This window comes from Hevea brasiliensis, chromosome 9 (genome assembly GCF_030052815.1).
Source record: "Hevea brasiliensis isolate MT/VB/25A 57/8 chromosome 9, ASM3005281v1, whole genome shotgun sequence".
NCBI lineage: Eukaryota > Viridiplantae > Streptophyta > Magnoliopsida > Malpighiales > Euphorbiaceae > Hevea > Hevea brasiliensis.
This window is the reverse complement of record NC_079501.1, coordinates 31135399-31156073: the sequence shown is the minus strand read 5'-3', so window position 1 is coordinate 31156073 and position 20675 is coordinate 31135399. Positions and strand designations below refer to the sequence as shown.

General features: G+C 34.3%; 3 protein-coding genes across 6 annotated transcripts; 2 read left to right on the top strand and 1 right to left on the bottom strand.

Annotated features, from left to right (window-relative positions):
- The first annotated feature begins 6163 nt into the window (after positions 1-6163).
- LOC110658469 (G-patch domain-containing protein 1) lies at positions 6164-9710 on the top strand. Of its 4 annotated transcripts, none has more exons than XM_021816090.2 (11): positions 6164-6344; positions 6435-6519; positions 6848-6924; positions 7046-7070; positions 7156-7252; positions 7451-7517; positions 7806-7902; positions 8204-8394; positions 8641-8979; positions 9069-9185; positions 9382-9710. In XM_021816090.2, exons 1-11 carry the CDS (start codon positions 6267-6269, stop codon positions 9457-9459), a joined length of 1251 nt encoding a protein of 416 aa, XP_021671782.2. In that variant the 5' UTR covers positions 6164-6266; the 3' UTR covers positions 9460-9710. The 4 variants fall into 4 exon arrangements, with proteins under 4 accessions (XP_021671782.2, XP_021671783.2, XP_021671784.2 ...); XM_021816091.2 differs by having other exon boundaries at positions 6165-6344; positions 7159-7252; XM_021816092.2 differs by having other exon boundaries at positions 6165-6344; positions 8216-8394.
- Positions 9711-11085: 1375 nt separating this feature from the next.
- Positions 11086-16610, top strand: LOC110658468 (mitogen-activated protein kinase homolog MMK2). The gene is made up of 6 exons (XM_058153687.1): positions 11086-11527; positions 14100-14229; positions 14764-14901; positions 15206-15538; positions 15759-15942; positions 16038-16610. The coding sequence occupies exons 1-6, from the start codon at positions 11127-11129 to the stop codon at positions 16211-16213; spliced, it is 1362 nt and encodes a 453-aa protein (XP_058009670.1). The 5' UTR covers positions 11086-11126; the 3' UTR covers positions 16214-16610.
- Positions 16611-17526: 916 nt separating this feature from the next.
- On the bottom strand, positions 17527-20675 carry LOC110658467 (probable polygalacturonase). The gene is made up of 6 exons (XM_021816087.2): positions 20340-20675; positions 19815-20138; positions 19001-19121; positions 18742-18916; positions 18597-18667; positions 17527-18458 (listed from the first exon to the last, which is right to left on the bottom strand). The coding sequence occupies exons 1-6, from the start codon at positions 20370-20372 to the stop codon at positions 17749-17751; spliced, it is 1434 nt and encodes a 477-aa protein (XP_021671779.2). The 5' UTR covers positions 20373-20675; the 3' UTR covers positions 17527-17748.

Below are 20675 nucleotides of genomic sequence, written 5' to 3'. Positions count from 1 at the left end.
GAAATGAAGAAGAAATGAAAATCTAAGCTAAGGGATAGAAAAATCTAGTAAAAATGGTGAAGAAACTGCTGCTGAAATGTTGCAGATGGCGTCCCTTTTTCTGCAGCAAGCCTCGATCTCACATGCTTCTCTTTCTTCTTTTCTCTTGCAAAAATCTCCCTTCTTTTCTCCTTATAGAAAGAAAGAGATAAAGGTATTTATATATAGTTCAGAAGTCTACCCTAGAATGAGTTAAAAGATAGAAGACTCTGGAGAAAATGATATATTAAATTAGAGGAGTGAAAGTGCCACATCAGCAGTTTTCATTAAAACGTCACAAGCTGAATCGATTGTATTGCGTCTTGTGTTGCAAGTTGTGTAACTTTTTGCCTAAGAAAAACTTCATATCTGACAATGACACAACCTGTGACACAAGCTGTGTCAGAGGTTGTGTAACTTTTTGTTTCTTTAATTCAACTTTAAAATTTTGCAATTCAACTTTAATTTTCTACAAATGGCTGCTCTGATCAAAATATCACCAAAATTCTCCAAATTTAACCTACAAAACAAATAAATTCTAAAATTAAACTAAGAAGTATAAAAAGGCAAAATTAACTAAATATATGTTAATATCTACAGTAATAGCTATAAACAATGGTAAATTATGTGTAAAAATTATACCTAAATGATGATATAAAATGCATGCATCAAGTTTTATAGCCAACTTCTCACTTACAAAATTGTGGCTACTCCCTGTATCGATCAACACTTGTATACTTCTTTTCCCACTACTTCCACACAACTTCATTGTCTGTGTACCCTTTATCCCCCAAATAGCATTCAACTAGAGTTGCATTTCCTCCATTATTACTTCATAATGATTTGCATCCTCTTCAATATCTTCCATTCTAGTTTCTACTTTTAGATCCATAGTGAACACCTATTTCTTTTTACACTTATTTCCTGGCACATATTTTTCAGCACACCAAAAACATAGACCCTTAGCCCTTTTCTCATCTAATTCTTTACTAGTCAAAGATTTATTTCTAGGTGGAGGAAGAAGCAAATGAGAGCCTGAAGGAGTCGATAATACTCCAACATTGTCACGAAACCTAGTGAACTTAGTAAAAGTCATAGAAGAAATGGGTTTAGAAAATTGATTACTCATTTGCACCAAAGAATTGCTTTTATATTGAGGCTTGGGCTTATTCTACAATGTTGCAACCATAATCTCCTATAAGCATGCCAAAGAATATGCCTCAGCTAGAGTTTTTGGCTGGAACATGCACACTAGCATTTGAAGCTTGTCCACCAACCTAGAAAGAAAAAACACTCAATGCCTAGTCTTCCCTTATGTGAGCCTTAGGAAATAACTCATCAAAAGCCTCCAAATACTCCTGCAATGTCCCAATTTGCTTAAGATTCCATAATTCCAAAAGGGGATCATCATACGCATGAGTTCCAAGTCTGGCATTCAAAGCCCTAATATACCCTTCCCAAACTTGATAAGCCTCAACTCCATGAGCTTTAATAAAAGTTTGATGCCACTGTATCACCTTGCCTTCCAGATGAACTGCAACGATCTTGACTTTATTTTCCATCAAAACACTTCCTACTTTAAAGAAATACTCCACCCTCAACACCAGTTGTCCAACCCATCACCATCAAACAGAGGAAATTCTAGCTTAGTAGTTTGCCCCCCAGGGTTAGATTTGGTTACCTCTTCAATTTCTTGACTAACCATTTTTTGATTTTGAAGATTCAATGCCCCTAACGATGTCTTGAGTTCTGTCATGTTAGTGCGAAGCATGGTGTGACACCCCTCACCCGTCTACATGGTAGCTGAGCGCGGCGTGCTATACTCGGTGCCGGAGCACCCTATCTTATTTTACTTTATTCTTTCAATAATTTTGAATTCGTTTAATTTAATATCAATTATTTTTTGACAGAGAAACTAACTGAGTTTCCCCGATTTTATCACCAGTTTGACGTGTTTTTCACTATTCACCTGTTTGAAAATTTCAATAATATTTTAAAATAAAGATCTCATCATTTCATGCATCATCTATATATTTCAATTTAGTATTCAAATCTATACAATTTCATTCATATCCATTTCCATACATCCCATTCATGCTCAACTTATATATGTAAATTTTCAATCTTCATTAATTTACATGATATACAATTTAATTACATATGAACTAACCGATTTATTAATTTACATCACATACCTATTAATTACATTTTCATAATCTACATTACAACACTATAACTAAGCATTTTCTACAACATACAAATTATTACCTATATGGGCCCTATCTACATACATTGCTGAGGAGGTAGCAATCTTGAATACTTCAGACACTTTTGTAGATCAGAACTCCAAAATTTCTGTTTAATGTTCGTTGGGCTTTACCTTCAGTACCTGCGCGAGGAAACAAATCTATCGCGCTAAGCATTGTTGCTTAGTGGTGCAATAATATAACAAGAAAATAATATACAATAAAAAAAAGAAATGGATCAAAATTTGGATACTCTGAAATTTAATCTAATTTTATATAATACTTCTAGTATTAACTATCCTTTGTTGTAATTTATTGCTCTTCAGAAGCGCTCAATTCTTTCATAATAATTAAATATTCTTACTCATTTATTTAATTGCTAATATTTTCAGTTGCTAATATTCTTAACTTATTGTTTAGTCGAAGGCTAATTACATCTTATGATATTAACTCTTTCTAGCATTTTATTAATCATTTTTTTGATGATTTTGAGCCTCTTTTTATTGTAATCATTCTTGTTCTTTATCTTAATATTTAATTTCCTTACTTCCTTTAATAATCAATTCAATTACATTTATACTTTTCCATGCCCAAGTAAACTACACAAATTGACCGGACTGGATAAATGGGTAAACAAGCACTGGGTACTAGGTACCTCAGGCAGTCACACCATCGGTCACAATGTGTCTCCCGGTGTGCAGACAGAATGGCTAATAAGCCATAAAAGCAATAAGGCATAAAGCCAAATATAACATCATAATCAGATAGCCATAGGCTATCATATCACAGAATGGCATGAAGCCATACGCAGTACTGCTATCAGAACCCTATTGGCATGCCAACCTATCCAAACCAATCATATTAGGCCTACTAGAACATATTACAAAGTTATTTCTTGAATATTTATACTTAACATGTAAGGTTATTATTTATTTAGTCATTTAAGTCAAAATATTGACTTTCTCATATATAATAGTTATATGCATTTTAATCACATAGATTTACCACATTTTAGTTTCCAAAAGTGTTGACATTAGTTGCCAATCCATACTTCTAACCAATGTAAAATAAATCAGAAATTTTAGTTTTGGGTGCTAGAGTTCACTATTCCATTAGGCCATTCTACAGTGAGAATTTAGCCAAATGTTCTCCATCAAAGTTGTTTTTTATTGTGTCTAGTTACATTTTACTTTTTGAATTACTCCATTTAGAGTTTTCTAGCTCAAGTTATGGCTATCGCACCATAACTGGTCGGATTGCTTTTACCCAGAATTTCTTGGCAATTTTTAGTTCTGCCAGATTTGGTAGTCCAATTTTGGCTAGCAATTTCATTTAGTTAAGTCCAGAATTTGAGTTTGTGTTCTACATGAAAGTTGTTCTAATTTGCCTAAGTTTTCCATTGATATAAATTTCAGGTCAATTGGACCTTTCTACACTGAGTTATGACCAAATGAATGAACACTGGTTATTTGGTCATTTTGCCCAGGCAGAATTGATGCTACCCGGATTTGGTCAATTTTTAAGGCATCCTAAGTTTGTTTTCTGGACAGGTTTCCTTCATCAAAGTTATGCTATTATGTGTCTAATTTCGTGTCCAATTAGCCTTGCACCAATTGAACCTACACAACCCAAGTTATAGCTGCCCAAACATGCTGGACTCAAATCTAAACCTGCTGGGCACTCAAGGCAGCCTACCTTTTCTAACATTCAATAACTCAATTCACTTCATATTAAGTTTAAAATTTACCAAATGGTCACTAACTGACCATTAAAATGTTCCTATACCATTATAGGAGCAAAACTCCAATTTGCTCAAAACCCTAAGTTTTCAATTTCTCTAATCTTGCATTATACATACTACTAAAATTTTTATCTCACTTATATATATCAAGGGACATCCCTACATCATTTTAAGTCCATTAAAAGCCATCAAACTCATGGAAGTTTATGGCTACTGAAATTCAAAAAAACCCTAACATGTATAGTTTGCTTCAATTTTTTTTTTCAATTTATTACTTAATTTGTTATTCTAACAAGAAATAAAGATGTAAGAGAGAAAAATAAGGCACTAACCTTGTGAGCAGAATTTTCCCTTAGCTAACTTCAATTTTTCCTTCACTTTATTTAGTTTTCTTGGCTACCAAACACCTTCCCAAAAGAAGTGGACAAGTTTTAATGAAGTGAGCTAGGGGTTTTAGGGTTGAATTGAGGAAGAAATGAAGAAATTTTGAAACAACAATGGTGGACTATGACAGAAGCTGGTTCGGCTGGTGTTTTAGGAAGAAGAAAGCTGAGTTCTTTTTAAGTTTTTTCCTCATTTTATCTTCTTTTTAATGGTTTATTAAGGGTTTGTCAAAATGTAATTGGTGGGAGCTTTTTAATGACATCATGTGATGTCAAAATTCAATTTTTCATATATTTTTTTTCTTTTCTTTTCTACTCATTTTCAATTCAATTTTTAGCAATATTTATTCATATTTTATGTCATAATAATTATTTACTTAATTGGACAAGTCGGCCAAAAATCATATCTGAAGACAAAATGATCAAAATGCCATCCGTTTGGCTTATTGAGCCAAAATCGTCTGTACCAATCGAAAAAAATTTTTAAGCCTTTTCTTGGCATTCTAATGCCATCGAAACCTCAATTACTCTTTTTTGGAGTCCCAAAAATTATTTTATGAATTTTCTCCCAGGTTTAGGGCTCCTAGCCGCAAAGACCGTAACTTTCTATTAGGTTACCCATCGCTAGGGTATCGGCTCATTTAACTTGGGTGTATTTTATTTCTAAAATTTTTTCTAAATTTTTCTTATTATTATTTGAGTTATTTATGACTCCTCACTCTAGTCTACATATAGTTATAGTCATTCTAGCTATCCGGATAGACATTAGTCACTGGAACAGTCGAATGCAAATATTAGCTAAAGTGATGGGTGTTACACATGGCCTCTTGCCTTTACTCCAATTCACAAATCATGGGTGCCGTTACCTATTTTCACTCCTGCCCTCTGATTCCTTTTGCCATTTTCGAGAATCATAAGCTCTGATATCAAATATGCAAACTATCAAAAGATTGAACTAAAGAGAAACAGAGAATAGGGGAATAGAATTTATAAGAGAGAAGAAGAAGAAGAATTCATTATAAGAAGACTCAATTCTTTACACTTATCATATTCATGTTGATTCTATAACTCTATCAAGTTATTATAGCCAAAATTACACAAGCGGTTACAACAGATAACAAACTAACCAACTTCCTAATAAATTGACAACTCAACATTTTAGTTACAACTATCTAACATCCCCTGGTGCCACAAACTCTCCTCTTATTCACTATAATAAGCAGCACTACTTTATTCATACAGCACCATTCTTTATAAGAGCAACATACCTTTTTATTAAAAAATATGCTGTATTTTTCTCTTGGTTCACGTTCGTACCATTTACAAATTGAATAATTTTTTTAATTTATTAAAATATTAAATTGAAATTAATTAATTAAATTAATAAATTTTAAAATTTAACATTAATTTGATTCGGATTGATGTGTTGGATTTATGTAGGTCAGTGTATTGCTCTTCTACCAAGTACCAATGGCAAAAGAACACGGAGCTATTCCCCAACAAAACATGGGCATCCCATTCCCAGCAGAGGAAGCAACGACGTCGTTCTTCTGACGGCAGAAATATAATGCATCTCTATGCTAGTTAGTAGAACGGCCAAGGCGAAATCAAAGGATAGGCGTCGAATTGTGTGGGACCCGCAAATAGCAAACATGTTATATTTTATACACAGGTGATCAAATCCTCACCGCTAAAGGGTTGCGTCTCCACTGAACGCAAAACCCTCCAAAACCACCATAAATTCTCCACTTCACCTCTAGGTTTTTGCTTCTCTTAGTCTACCAAAACCATTCCTCATTCCTCATTCCTCCTCCTTCAAAAGAAGACGGCCAGCTAAATAAAGAAGAAAAAGAAGAAGAAGAAACAAACGCGGCAAAAATGGCCGCACCTGAAGCCCCTCTGTGCTATGTCGGCGTCGCAAGAGCATCCCCTGCTTTTCGCCTCATGAAACAAATGGTACCGTATCGACATGTTTATATATATATATATATAGTGTTTTATGGGCGTGCGTGTTTGTTGATTGTTGTTTTGACGTTATATATGCAGGGATGGGAAGAAGGAGAGGGGCTAGGGAAAGACAAGCAGGGGATCAAGGGATACGTCAGAGTCAAGAACAAACAAGACACTACTGGTAATTCAAGTTTTCCTTTTTGTTTTTTTAATTTCTTTTTAATATTCTCCTTTCTTTATTTTGTTCTGTTTTGTAATCTATATGTTATGCCGTGTTTGGTTGATGAGATAATATGTGGCAATGGAAAATGTGTAGGAATTTTTTAATAACAGATTTCAAGTTAATGTAAGCAAATATACTCACTCATGATGCTAGAAGAGGAGATTTCCCTTAGAGAAATGCTTCTGTTAGCAAAGGGAAACACGCGCAAGGTGTTGGGCAGCTTATTTTTTTGCTTACCTCTTGGAAGTACATGCTCATTTTTTTTTTTAAACAAAATTTGAAACAGGTGTTGGTGTAGAGAAGCCAAACAATTGGGCATTTGATACTACTCAATTTGATAGTATTCTCAAGAGATTGAAAGTGGTACGCTGCATGATAATTATTCAACTGTGATTTCTGTAACTTGTAATTATGTGCAATATTTACTCAAGTGACTCGATTCTGACCCCTTTCTCTTTTCTATTTGTATTCAATTAATTAACAGCAAGCTGCACATGCATCTGATGAAGGTATGGCACATTGGAATTTTGATACCATAGTAATTAGGTATCTAGGTTATAATTATTGTCTGAGAACCATAATCTCTCGCACTAGCAGTTGTTGAGAAGAAGGATACACAAGAAAAAACAGAGACTGGCATATCTAGTGATCATCAAGAACCAGTTGTCAAGGCTACTCGACCACAGGGAAGGTAGGTGCAGCTGTTTTTGACTTTTGTGTCTGTAATTCTGCTTATTAGTTTGGTATTTATGTAGTCAATGGTAATTAGTTTTGGATGAAGTTTTAGTTGTGTAAATTGCATCTGCTTATCACCTATGACTTGTCTATTAGCAATTGTTTGTTTAATGCCATATGTTTTTGTATATTTTTCTTCTCCAACGGTTATCAGATATAAGAAAAGAGAGAGAGGGAAGCTTGTCCATGCTTATTCTTCAAAGGATCTTGAAGGAATTCTAGTAAGTTCTAAACATTGCTGAATACACATTTGTTAAATAGTAGCAGAAATTCTGATGTATTCAATAGTTCCAGTGTGTTATATGTTGAATTTTATGGCTGAAATGCTGAAGGTTGCTTGTTACTATCTCATTCAAAATCTGGATTCTCCAAGATGATCATCAGATTGTCTGCTACAGATTACTCCCTGTGTCCTTTTTGTCTTTTTAAAGGGCTTGACATGTTTTTTCATATTTCTAATTCAATTTGGATTAAATAAGGTTCTGAGTTCAAATTTTTTTCCCCTGCAGATCAAAAAGGTTGAGGAGTCATCCCAGACAAATCCTAATGTGGAAAATAAACTGAAGTTCGCAGAAGCATTTGAGACTGAAATTTTTTATCCTGGAGGTAAAAATATTAATATATGACACTTTTCTTCTTTCTAATTGGTAATTACGTTTTTTAATGTTCAATTCAATCCTTTATTTATGTTTTGTGTGAAAGCAATGCTGCAGCTCTAGATTTTCTTATGTTTAACACTTATTCTTAATTGGTGAATGGTGATGACATTTTGAATATTCAAGTCTATCCTTCATGTATGTGTTCTGTAAATGTAATATTGTAAATCCTTGATTTTCTCAACAATTATGAGTGTTTGATTTTGAGCTGGAAATGGTCATTTAGTCGATTGTTTAAGAAGTGACTTCAGTGCATTTCGCAGAATCCAAAGCTGAACAAGTTTCTAAAGAATGGTGGGGCTATAAATCAGGATTTGTCTCAGGAGGTTTTCTTGGAACTCAAACTACAAAGAAGTCAAATAGAACTGGAAATGCTCAAAATTTTAATGAGAGGACTGGATTCCTTGAAGAAGATCAGGAGAACCTTTACAAACTTGTCCAAGTATTTACTTTTCAAATTCTTTCTTTGGAATTTTGACCCCTCCTGTTTGCTAGGTTTTGTTTGATATATTTATGATTCTCTTGCTGTGCTGTTGAATGTCCTAAATAAAGCAAAATGAGTGCAGTGAAGTATAAGTTATATTTTAGTAGTTGCTAGGTTACATTTTGACCGGGGCACGGTGGAGGAGTGAGCCAATGTAGAATTTGCTGTCCGTTAATGCAATTTTTCTGCTTCTACAATTTCCAGGACAAAGCCACAGCTGGAAAGCAAGGACTGGGCATTAAAGATCAGCCAAAGAAAATAGCTGGTGTCCGCTTTCAGGGAAAAAAGACATCTTTTAGCAACAGTGATGATGAGGATTCTGCTACTGATGATATAGATTCTGCTGGTTTTGATTCCTTAGCAGAAGAGGAAAGTGACGATAATCCAGCAATGGAAAATGTTGATGAAGAAAAAGTTGATAATGAGGATTCTGCTGATTTTGGTTCCTTAGGAAAACGAAAACATGACAGCACTCCAGAAATGAAAATCACTGATGAGAAAAAATTGAATTTGAAAAAGCTGTGTAAGCAGCTTCTACGTCAGGTGCAGCATGTAACATTGGTAGCTGTATAAAAATATTTGATTGTTTCTTGCATAAATTGGTTGATTGTCTGACCAATTGATCTTTTCAGGCACCAGGAGAGTCACTAAAGCTAAAAAAGCTGAAAGTTCTCATTGAAGAGCATTCATCTTATTTTTTTTCCAATTTCTCTTCGAGGAGAGATGCTCTTGCTTACTTGAAACAGAAGGTATGGATATCCAACTATCATTGATTTCATTTACTTACCGTGCCCAATTACTTTTGAAAGATTTTTCACAAGAGAACCCATGACTTTCAAGTTTTCTGCTGCTTCCTTGGATGCACCAAATTTTTTAAAAATTCCCCTCCCCCTTGCTTTTCTTGCTTTTTGTATCCTGTTGTGACGCTTTCTGTTGTGGCTGCAGCTAGAAGGCAGTTGTAATTTCTCTTTAGAAGGAAAAAGAGTGAGTCTCAAATGCAGGAGAGGCAGATATTTTGGTTAGGATTTCAGTTGCCTGCCCTGGTCTGTATATTGCAGCTGAGACTGGTTAATAATCAGATTTGCATGCCATGCACCCATTGGAATTTTTTTTTTCTTTCCCATAATCACTAATCACGATCCATTTGTATCATTTGGTTATGAAAAATTCATTTTAGTTTGTCAATTCGATGAATTGTATCACATAATCATTAAAGCAAAATTTTGTTCGGTTAACGCATGAATGACAAGAAACACCATATAAATTGTTTGGAAGTTATTCTATCCTGTGCTTGAACAATGTATTATTTCTATCATATTCTTGTTTTCTGGCAACCTGGAACTGGCAAATCCGACCATGGCCATGTCATCTTCTTTGAGCAATCTGTATGCTGTCTACATTGGAGGACCAGTTGGGTTCAACTAATCATTTAATCTTGAGACCAGAGAGCAATGAAGCCATGCACCAGGATAAAAAGAAGGCCGAGATTGAGAAGGTTGTTGAAGCAGGTGAGGAGAAAGTAAGCAAATATCCCGTGGGCGTGCAACCACCGAATCTTTAAAGCAAAGTGAATGGTGGATGGATCCGTGTACGTGTTCTGCATCTAGAGTTTATATTTAGTGCTATTTATGAAGGTGCATGAGAGGAACCTCACGTGATAAGCTTAGATATTACGAGGCATGACTGTTTGATAACTTCTTTACCATCTCTATGTGGTCTTAAGTTGTGAAAAGTATTTTAATATTATTTTTCATACTGAATTTATCTTCTCAATTTGAATAAAAATAAATCATTAGTATTAATGATAAAAATCAAATCAAATCAAATTTATAATTATGATTAACTGATTTATATTGTATTCTCTCTATTTATTTTTATCTGTTATATCTATATTTTTTTATTTAAAATTATTTGTTATTTTTAAAAAATTAAGCAGTTTTAATTATTTTTTATTTTTATTAAATATAATAAATTTTTATAAAAAAAGTCTAATCAATTATTAATATTATTTTATAATGATATTATTTTTTAATAATTTTTTAATTATCATGAAAAATTAAATATGATATATAAAAATAGATAAAAATAGTCTATTAGATTACAATATTGTATTTCACCAATAAAAAATATAAGGGTATGATTTTCTATGCTGCGAGCTGTGATTGGTAGGAAATGAGTTGGATGAGACCAATTTGATTAGTATTGAATTAGTGATCAATTCAATTAAATTATATTGTATAAATATAAAATAATTAACAATCGTTAACGTGTGACAGTCGCAAAATGGTATCAGTATTATTAGAATATTAATTTAAATTATTAAAATTTTTTTATTTTTTAATTTTTTATATCATTAAAATTATATAAAATTTTTAAAATTTTAATACATAAAAATTATAATAATATATATAAATTTATTATTATAAAAATTTTGGTTTAAAAATATTTTTATTATAAAATATATTATTAAAATTTTTAGTAAAATATTATGAAATAATTTTAAAATATTAAAAATTAATACTCTCTGCAGTTAACTTTCTCAGTTTCAGTTTCTCGTTCCCAAAATTCTTTGTTATTTCGGGTCTCATAAAGTTGAATGACTGGCGGGAAAACTTGGGTAGGAAACCAAAACCGCCATTTTTAAAATATAGATAATAATTTGGAAAGAAAAAGTCTGCTTCATTTCACGGATGTATATTCAAAAGGTGGAAAGCAAAAGGAAAAAAGCTATCTGTTCTTTAATCGGGCAACGCGAAGAAACCCATTTGTGTTTTGCCTTTGGCTTCACGGTTTTCACACTCTCTTCTCGAACTCTCTTCCACAAGGAAGGAAACAAATCCTCCCTTTACATTCAGGAAGGGAGTAACAGAAGAGGGTTGTTATTGAACACAATCATGGCTGCAAGTACTAAAGACTCAAGCTCCAGTTCAAGTTCAACAACAGAGGGTGCTCTTGCTACTAAAATCAAAGGAGTGCCCACACATGGGGGTCGCTATGTTCAATATAATGTGTGTGGTAACTTGTTCGAGGTCTCCAGTAAGTACGTCCCTCCCATTCGCCCCATCGGCCGTGGTTCTTGTGGCATTGTTTGGTAATCTTCTCTCTCTCTCTCTCTCTCTCTCTCTCTCTCTCTACCCCCTTAATATATATATATATTTGTTTCCTTTCTGGGAATTTGGTGTGTTTTCGGTTTAAATGGGAAGTGGGTTTTAAAGTTTTTTTAAAACTATGCCTTCCTGATGGATTATTTTGGTGGTCAGTCTATAAGCAAATGAGCTTTCTTTATATTCATTATCTGTTTGATCCATAAAATTTCAAGAAAACATGATCTGATAAAGTGTAAAATTTTGCTCGTCGCATAAGTTGGGAATAGAAATTTCATCTGGTTGCTAGTTCTTTTCACAACTTCCATAAATTTACAGAATGGTTGGCTATGTTCTATGTGTAATAATCTCCTTATCTCTTTCTCAACCGTCACTATTATTTTTGTTGACCTTGTTTGATTTCTTGGATGGTATGATTAATGGTGTTCCGGCAGGACTTGCACAATTTATCAAGGAAAGAGGGGCATAAATTCAATCGATAACCTATTTGATACATGAGGGGGTGTAGAAGGAGTATGTTTCTAAGGTTTATTCTGGATGAGAAAAATGGATAACTTTCATTTTCATGTAGCAGTCGCCAAATTTATTTGTTCTTGTTGATAATTCTTATTAAGTTATGTATGTCTTTGATAATTGCATAGATTTTGTGTATGGAATATTTTGTCCTGTTTGGAACTTTGTTAAATATGGCTTCTATGAGCTTTAGCTCAGTGGTAGTGGTACTACAATCATGCTGTGAGATCTTGAGTTCGAGTGTTAATTAGAGTCAATTGTACAAATTATTGTGGCTTCAACTACCTTTTCTCACTTGTTATGTACCTTGAAGGACAGACAAATTAGAGAAACTGTTTAAAGTTTCTCCGGCTCCATTTCCTTTCAGATGGAGTTGAAAATAAGTAATCTGAGAAAGCTGAAGCATCCCACAAAATTAAATTAAAATTTGAAGTCATTAATAATTTTTTTTGAAATATTGCCTTTCTCACCAAGTGAATTGTGGAAGTGTTTGGGCGATATAGGAGTGATATAATTAACTAAATTGTTTAATAAGATTATAAACTCAAAGAAAATGTCTAATGAATGGAGGAAAATTATTTTAGTACCTATTTTTAAAAATAAGGGATATATACAGAGTTGCTCAAACTATAGAAGAATTAAACTCATGAGCCATACTATGAAGTTGTGGGAGAGATTTATGGAACATCGACTACGTAATGACACTTCTATCTCTCCCAATCAATTTGGCTTCATGCCCAGTCGTTCAACTATGGAAGCGGTCTTTATCATTAGAACTTTGATGAAGAAATATAGAGATGTGAAGAAAAATCTACACATGGTTTTTATTGATTTGGAGAAAACTTATGATAGTATTCTAAAAGATGTCTTATGGAAAGTGTTAGAATAAAAGAGGGTATCTATTAGGTATATACAAGTGTTGAAAGATATGTATGAAGGAGCAACTATTATTGTGCGCACAGTGGAAGGGGACACAAAAGATTTTCCTATCTCAGTTGGATTACACCAAGGTTTAGTTGTAAGCATTTACCTTTTTATATTAGTTCTAGATGAATTGATGAAACATATATAAGAAAGTATTTCTTAGTGCATGATGTTTGCGGATGATATAGTGATAAGACGCGAAAAGGAGTCAATAGAAAGTTAGAGCTTTGAAGAAGTACTCTAAAGTTAAAGGGCTTTAAGTTAAGTAAAACGAGGACAGAATACATGCATTGCAAGTTCAGTGAAGGCCGAACTAGTGATAGGGAATGAGTTAATTTGGATGGAGTGGTATTGCCCCAAAGTAATCACTTTAAATATCTCGGCTCAATCTTTTAAGTAGATGGGAGATGTGAGGAGGATGTTAGTAATAAGATTAAAGCCGAATGATTGAAGTGGAGATGTGCCACGAGAGTTTTATGTGATCGCAAGATTCCCAATAAGTTGAAAGGAAAATTTTATCGTACAGTCATACGACGGACCATGTTATATGGCAGTGAGTGTTGGGCAATGAATGAGTCATATGTGTCTAAGATAAGAGTTGCGGAGATGAGAATGTTAAGGTGGATGAGTGGTCATACTAAACTAGATAAAGTCTGTAATTAGAGTATTAGAGAAAAGGTAGGAGTGGTATCAATTGAGGATAAGTTGAGAGAAGGGAAATTGAGGTAGTTTGGTTATGTAAAGCGTAAACATACGAAGGCTCCAGTTAAACAAGTAGAGCACATTGGGTTAGAGGATAGAAAGAAAAGAAGGGGTAGACCTAAACTGACTTGGAGGAGAGTAGTACAACATGACCTAGAAGCATTACACATTTCCAAGTATTTAACTCAAAATCTTTTAGAGTGGAGAAAGAGAATTCATATAGCCAACCCTAATAAATTTTTAGGATAAAAACTTAGTTGAGTTGAGTTGAGTTGCCTTTCTCAACAGCACCTCATCAATGCCAAATAGATCCTCTGTTTACTTTGAGAAACTCCATGAAAAACATATCTTCTTGTGCATTTGTTAGATCATTAACTGTATGTTGGAAAGAGTGGTAATATATAATTACTTTCCTTTCAGTGCTGCTGTGAATTCAGAGACACGCGAGGAAGTTGCCATTAAGAAGATTGGAAATGCATTTGACAACAGAATAGACGCCAAAAGAACATTGAGAGATATTAAGCTTCTTCGCCACATGGACCATGAAAATGTAATTTTCAATAAGCCTTGAATATCCAAATTTTATTATTATTATTATTATTATTATTATTATTATTATTATTATTATTATTATTATCTATGTGCCTTCTGTTTTTCATGATTATTTTTGGCCATGGTTGAGTTGTGGTCTATCCTAGATTCCTAATATTGAAATCATATTAACACAGGACACACTGGCTGTATTTTGGTACTAAAATGCATACATGGCATGGGCTCCTAAGCATTTGATTGTTTTAAGCATCTTTTAATAGCATGGATTCAGGAAAAGGGATGTGGGTTCTGCTAAATACACTACTTTGCAATCCATGTTTTGAACTTGAATACTTTCTACATGGCAATAATTGAATTTTATGGATATCATCCTTGCAATTGAACAAGAATCCTTTTTATACACCACTTCTGTTCATCCCTGTATTGTTTTGTTGGTTTACCTTCATTTGTGTGTTTGGAGATGGTTGTGCGTCTTCTACCTTCCATTTCTGCCCCCTATTGTGCTTAGTTTTTCACTTCTTCCCTTGCACAGGTTATTGCTATCAGGGACATTATACGACCACCAAAAAAGGAGGCTTTCAATGATGTGTATATTGTTTATGAATTAATGGACACTGATCTTCATCACTTTATTCATTCAGATCAACCGCTGACTTATGATCACTGTCAGGTTTGGCACCTAGAATATCTTTTGGGCTTTTTTCCCTCATAATTAGTTTAGCTGATAACTTCATAGCTTATCAGGTGCTTTCTTGCTGATTGATGAACTCTCTGATCACCTAATATGAATATAAAATTGATAATATACCTTAGACTTTTGGTCTTTCTCCAATAGACATGAGATCATACAAAGCAAAGCTGACATAAGAAAAAGGAATGAGCGGCATCTTGGTGATTATTGCAGCTTGATTAAAAGCATGAAACTATGTCTAGTCGGGTTTGAAATTGATAGATTCTCAATGAAATCTATGCAGTATTTATTGTATCAGTTGTTACGAGGACTGAAATACGTGCATTCAGCCAATGCCCTGCATCGTGATCTTAAGCCCAGCAATTTGCTTCTCAATGCAAAATTTGATCTCAAAATTGGAGACTTTGGATTGGCAAGGACAACATCTGAAACAGATTTCATGACTGAGTATGTTGTCACTCGTTGGTACCGAGCACCAGAGTTGCTCCTTAATTGTTCTGAGTACACTGCTGCAATTGATATTTGGTCTGTTGGTTGCATCCTCGGTGAAATTACGACCAGAGAACCTTTGTTTCCTGGGAAAGATTATGTTCATCAACTGAGGCTTATTACTGAGGTATGTGTTTTGGAGCTAGTATGTATTTAGTTTTTACATGGTAAAAAAGGCCAACCTGTTCAGACTATTTGGTTATGCAAACATTTTGTTTCATAGAAGAAAATAATCCCTCTTGAATGTTCTCTTTTCTATGGATTTATGAGGGAAATTTTCTTTGTTCTGTCATTAAGTTGTTAAAAGTAAGATCATACATGCATTTTTTTTTCCTTTTTGTAAAAAGTTAATAGGTTCACCTGATGACGCCAGCCTTGGTTTTCTCCGAAGTAATAATGCCCGAAGATATTTTAGACAGCTTCCAAAATACAGAAAGCAGAATTTCTCTGTTAGGTTTCCTAATTTGTCTCCTGGGGCTGCTGATCTGCTGGAAAAAATGCTTGTTTTTGATCCCAGCAAGCGCATTACAGGTACGAGGAAGTGCAGCACTTCTAAACATTGACTTCTACTTCTTTTTTGTTTCTACACCACCAATGGGTAGTTATACCTCTGCATCTGTTTGCAGTTGATGAGGCACTTTGTCACCCATACTTGTCATCCCTTCATGATATCTATGATGAGCCTGTCTGTCCCAGGCCTTTTCATTTTGATTTTGAGCACCCATCATGTACTGAAGAGCACATCAAGGAGCTCATCTGGAGGGAATCATTGGAGTTCAATCCAGATCCTCCAGCACATTAGGAGAAAATGAATATGCTGTAGAAATACATTGGGAATTGGGATAATTTCTCTCCCTTGAATACACAATTGTCCACCAACATTTCCTGGGAGTACTTGAACTTGGCATTCCACGACTATGAAAGACAAAGTCGCCCAATGTTCTAGATACCTATGCATATCTTCTTCAGGGATTTGGATGCTTTTAGTTTTATGTTAATACGTTAAGTGCAAATCTCCTGTAAGTACTAGTAGTTGGGAGTTTTAAGATATGAGCTCATCAAAGATTGAGCATATTGTGTTCCTTATGGATCTAATTTTCCATATCTATGTATCTATATAGATATAATAAAGTTGGTCTCTAATAAATATAACTTACTAAAATTTTCTAATAAATTTATCTAAACTATTTAACTCTTTATATTGTTTATTAACTACGTTATGTTAGTTGTCTAGCTTGACTTGATTTAGTGGCTGAAAATATATTACTCACCTGATAGAGTTAGGTTCAAATTCTAACTCTTCCAATCCCTTATTAATAAAAAAAACTATCTTATGTTAGTTTCTTTTATGCAATTATATAATTATTGAATTAGAAATTCTTTACTTTTATATATGTTTAATTTTAAATATTATAAAAAACTAAACAACCAATTATCACTGCTTCACTTGTGTACTTTACATACCAACATTTTCATTTACATCTTCAGAAAAAATTAAAGAGAAAAACATTGAATATATATATATATATATAGGTAAGTTTTCTCCCAAATGTTTTTTTTTTTTTTTAAACAATCTCGTCTCATAAATATAGTCAAAGGTTGCTCTCAAAAAAATTATCGTTTAATTTACTAAAAAGTTTTCACAATTATTTACTCATTCAGATTAAAGCTTTTTTGTGTACCTTTTTTTTTATTTGTAATAAAAATGTGAATTTTTTTTTTTTTATACTTTTTATTAAGAAATTCGATCATTGATGCCATGAATAGCAATTCAAACATATATTTGCAATAAGAAATTTTGCAGCACAATGTGCAAGCTAATGTCTAGTTTTTCAAATAAAATCAAGATAGTAATGTGAAGGGCAGTTTTTTTTTTTAAATTGCCTTCGATTAGAATTCCAATCCTTGGAGATGAATTCAGTGCCGCTGAACAAAAACCTAGTTCTCATTGATAACTATGTAGGATTCACTCAGAACTCACTTTTTTTTTTTAAGTGAGAGAGTATCCATCGGAAGTATATTATGGAAAATGGAGATGCATTGCTGGTTTTTGGGAAAATTGGCTGTTAAGAATTTGGGGAACTCAAACAACAATCTCATATGCGATGATAGAGATATTCCAAAGAAAAACAATCTAACCTTGGTGCTTGATTATAGTTTTCCATATGTTTTAATGTTTTGAACTAAGCAACTATCTTTCTTTATTCTAATGGAGATTTGTGGGTATATCTTGAGATCATTGTAATGGTCTCGTATACTGTGTGGACTAAGTTCACACTAAATTGTTAATAGTACATACAGAGAATATGTTGCCCTGTACAGAAACTTAGTTCCCAGTCACAAATTCCTTCTACTGGAAGAGCACATCTTTACCTCAATACTCTCTATTGGCAGGCTATCTTCAGGAAAATTGCACGATGCAATGTCCCCTGGCCCCTGGTCTGGGAGCAGATCACATGGTTTTGGTGTCACACCACTCGAAATCCCTGCAATTTCAGTGCAATTCCATTGAAGCTTCTTTGGTTTTTGTGTGAGCCCAATGGTGACATTAGATATGCAGATTCCAGTGAACGGGTCACCAGCAATGCCCTCCAGTCTAGCTGCCATTGTTACATTCTCGGCAACCATGTCATGATAGTTGATATTTTTAATCTCAGGAATTGCATTAGGATCATAGTTATTGTCAGGATGAGAGCCATAATTTCCTGTCATCCAAAACACCCATTTCATTGTTTTCATTGTCATCCTTCTCACATATATCTCCTTTACATAACCTCCTCTTCCCACAGAAGTTTTGATCCTAACACCTGATTCTGTATCGATAGCTGTGATATCTTCTGCCCTGACATCTTGAATGCCCCCTGACATCTCACTTCCCAGTGCAATTGCTGCACTGAATGGAGAAATGCAAGTGAGCCTTCTGATTACAAGCTGCTTGGTAGGCATCCCAAACGCAATACCATACTCATCCCAGCCGCTCTTAACAGCCACACAATCATCTCCAGAGACAATGTAACAGTCCTCAATTCTGGTGTTGGTGCACGAGTCTGCAGAAGTTGCAGAATCCATAATCAACCCATTAAGTGTAAGTTAACAAATTTTCACATGATTGGCATTGGTTGAAAGCAAAACAAACACAGCTGCAAGAATGAAAAACTGTTTGGAGAATTGAGAATAACATTCACCTGGATTGATCCCATCAGTATTTGGAGAAGTCACTGGTGCAAGAATTGTTAAGCCTTGTGCAAAAACATTGCTGCATTCAATATCCATTTGATCAGAACAAATCCAAAAGAATGAAGCATAGTACAGTAGGGACAATAAAGGTACCTGCTATAAACAGGATGTACATTCCATGAAGGAGAGTTCATCAATGTAAGATTGGATATCTGAATGTTGTTGGAGTAGATGATTTCTATCAGGTAAGGCCTGGTGTAGTTCAATTCTCCATTGCGAAATTTTTTCCACCAGAGATCACCTTGACCATCAATTGTGGCATTGGCACCTAAAAACCAAAATGTCCCAATCACTATGTCATACATTTCTTGATATTTTTTAGAGTCTCATTAAATTTACTAGCAGATTATACCTGTTATTACAACATCAGTAAGGTTGGTTCCGAAAATGAGACTGCTGTATCTTCCACCTTCTGTATCCCTTCCTCTGCCGTAGGATGGCAATGGTTCAATCACAGGCCATTCACTCTCATCCTAAACAAATTTCCAAAATGCAGGACATATTAAGCTCATAATTGGATAGTAATATATAATCAAGAAATGACATCATAAATTGGAGACTTGATTGAGAGTGAAGAAGGAAAACTCGTGAAAATGGTGAGTTTGGGAAGGACTCGATGATTGAAATAGAAGAATCAGTATGTCAATTAATAAAAACCCACTCTTTTCTTTAAGGTCATTTTCAAATGACATCCCTCCTTGATTTAAGAGAAGTGTAGAATGCACATTTTTTGTGGCCTTGAGTCCTTGAGAGTTGAACTGTTTAGCTCATAAGCGCTGATCCTATCGTCCGTTAGGCCTTTCCAAGCTGCACTTTTCACTACAGGACCACAACGTTTATGGCTCAAGATTCAGCCTAGTGTCTACTGAATACTGCCCTATTCTAGACATTGAGCCTGGCCTTATCCCCATATCATAAAGAGATGCTAGTTCTCCATCATAGAAGATACAGTGGGCTGTTCTGTATTTGAAATTTGAAGCACTGAAATTGGAGTTCTTGGTGTTAACTAGAATGAAATTTGGGATTACACATTTATAGCCAATTGGTTAGATCCTGGCCACAAAGAAACTTATTTCTTCACGTTTTGAAGGCAACAACTTTTATCCTGAGAGGCTGAAAAGTCATTAACTAACTTGAAAACCATGTGATGAGAATTTTTTTCTGACCTGAGAGGCAACTAGAACAGCATCCTTGTCAAGGAAGAGAGTGAAATGACTTGTGAGATTGAAACTTCCAGTTAACCATCTTCCTGGAGGAACATACAGTTGGGATCCACCATCTGATGAGAACTGGCTCAGATGATCAATTGCTGCTTGAAAAACTTTAGTGTTCGAAGTTTCTCCATCACAAACCCCTCCAAAATCTACCAATGATGCCTCATGAGCTCTGCAACTTATAGCTAGATATTCCAATTCAGTACTTATTCTGCTATCAACTCCACTTGTACAAAGAAATAGCAAAACACCAATTACTACCACAGCATCCATCACCTGTCCAATCCAAACAAGTACATGAGAGGGCCAGAGAAAAAAGGGCAAGCAAGAATTCGATTTTCATTTTTCTGCCACTTTTCCATTGTAACAGAGCCAAGAAAGTGACTGAAAATTCAGAACAAAATCAGAGGGAGAGAATTCCTACATAATCTAGAGCTAGAAAGATTAAGAAATAACCAAAATGAAAGGAATATTTACCAGAAATTTTCTGGGAATTGTCCACAACTCCATTGCACAAAACACAGGTTGCTTTGGTCTTGTTTGAGAGGCAGATTATATGTTCATATATATATATGAATTTTTTCGATTTTGCCAGGGCACCAGTCTACACTCTCAACAAATATTAATTTTCTGCCTTCTATTTTCTTCATAATATAATGTCTAAGACAAGTTGAATAAAATTACAAATAAAACCTTGGTTAGATTGCTTGCAGCTTAGAAAAAACCAACTATAAATGTGAGCCTTGTAAGAAAGAAATTGTCATTTTCTTTAACTTAAAAGTAGATGCATCCATAGACCTGGGTGGCCGGCAA

Coding starts and splice junctions, on each gene's coding strand:
- LOC110658467 (XM_021816087.2), bottom strand. CDS start 20,372: ATGGAGTTGTGGACAATTCCCAGAAAATTTCTG. Junction 18,668..18,741: donor GTACATCCTGTTTATAGCAG/GTACCTTTATTG, acceptor TATTGAATGCAG/CAATGTTTTTGCACAAGGCT. Junction 18,459..18,596: donor TACTGATGGGATCAATCCAG/GTGAATGTTATT, acceptor CAACTTCTGCAG/ACTCGTGCACCAACACCAGA.
- LOC110658468 (XM_058153687.1), top strand. CDS start 11,127: ATGTATATTCAAAAGGTGGAAAGCAAAAGGAAAAAAGCTATCTGTTCT. Junction 11,528..14,099: donor GGTTCTTGTGGCATTGTTTG/GTAATCTTCTCT, acceptor CTTTCCTTTCAG/TGCTGCTGTGAATTCAGAGA. Junction 14,902..15,205: donor TGACTTATGATCACTGTCAG/GTTTGGCACCTA, acceptor AAATCTATGCAG/TATTTATTGTATCAGTTGTT.
- LOC110658469 (XM_021816090.2), top strand. CDS start 6,267: ATGGCCGCACCTGAAGCCCCTCTGTGCTATGTCGGCGTCGCAAGAGCA. Junction 7,071..7,155: donor TGCACATGCATCTGATGAAG/GTATGGCACATT, acceptor CTCTCGCACTAG/CAGTTGTTGAGAAGAAGGAT. Junction 9,186..9,381: donor TTGCTTACTTGAAACAGAAG/GTATGGATATCC, acceptor TTGTGGCTGCAG/CTAGAAGGCAGTTGTAATTT.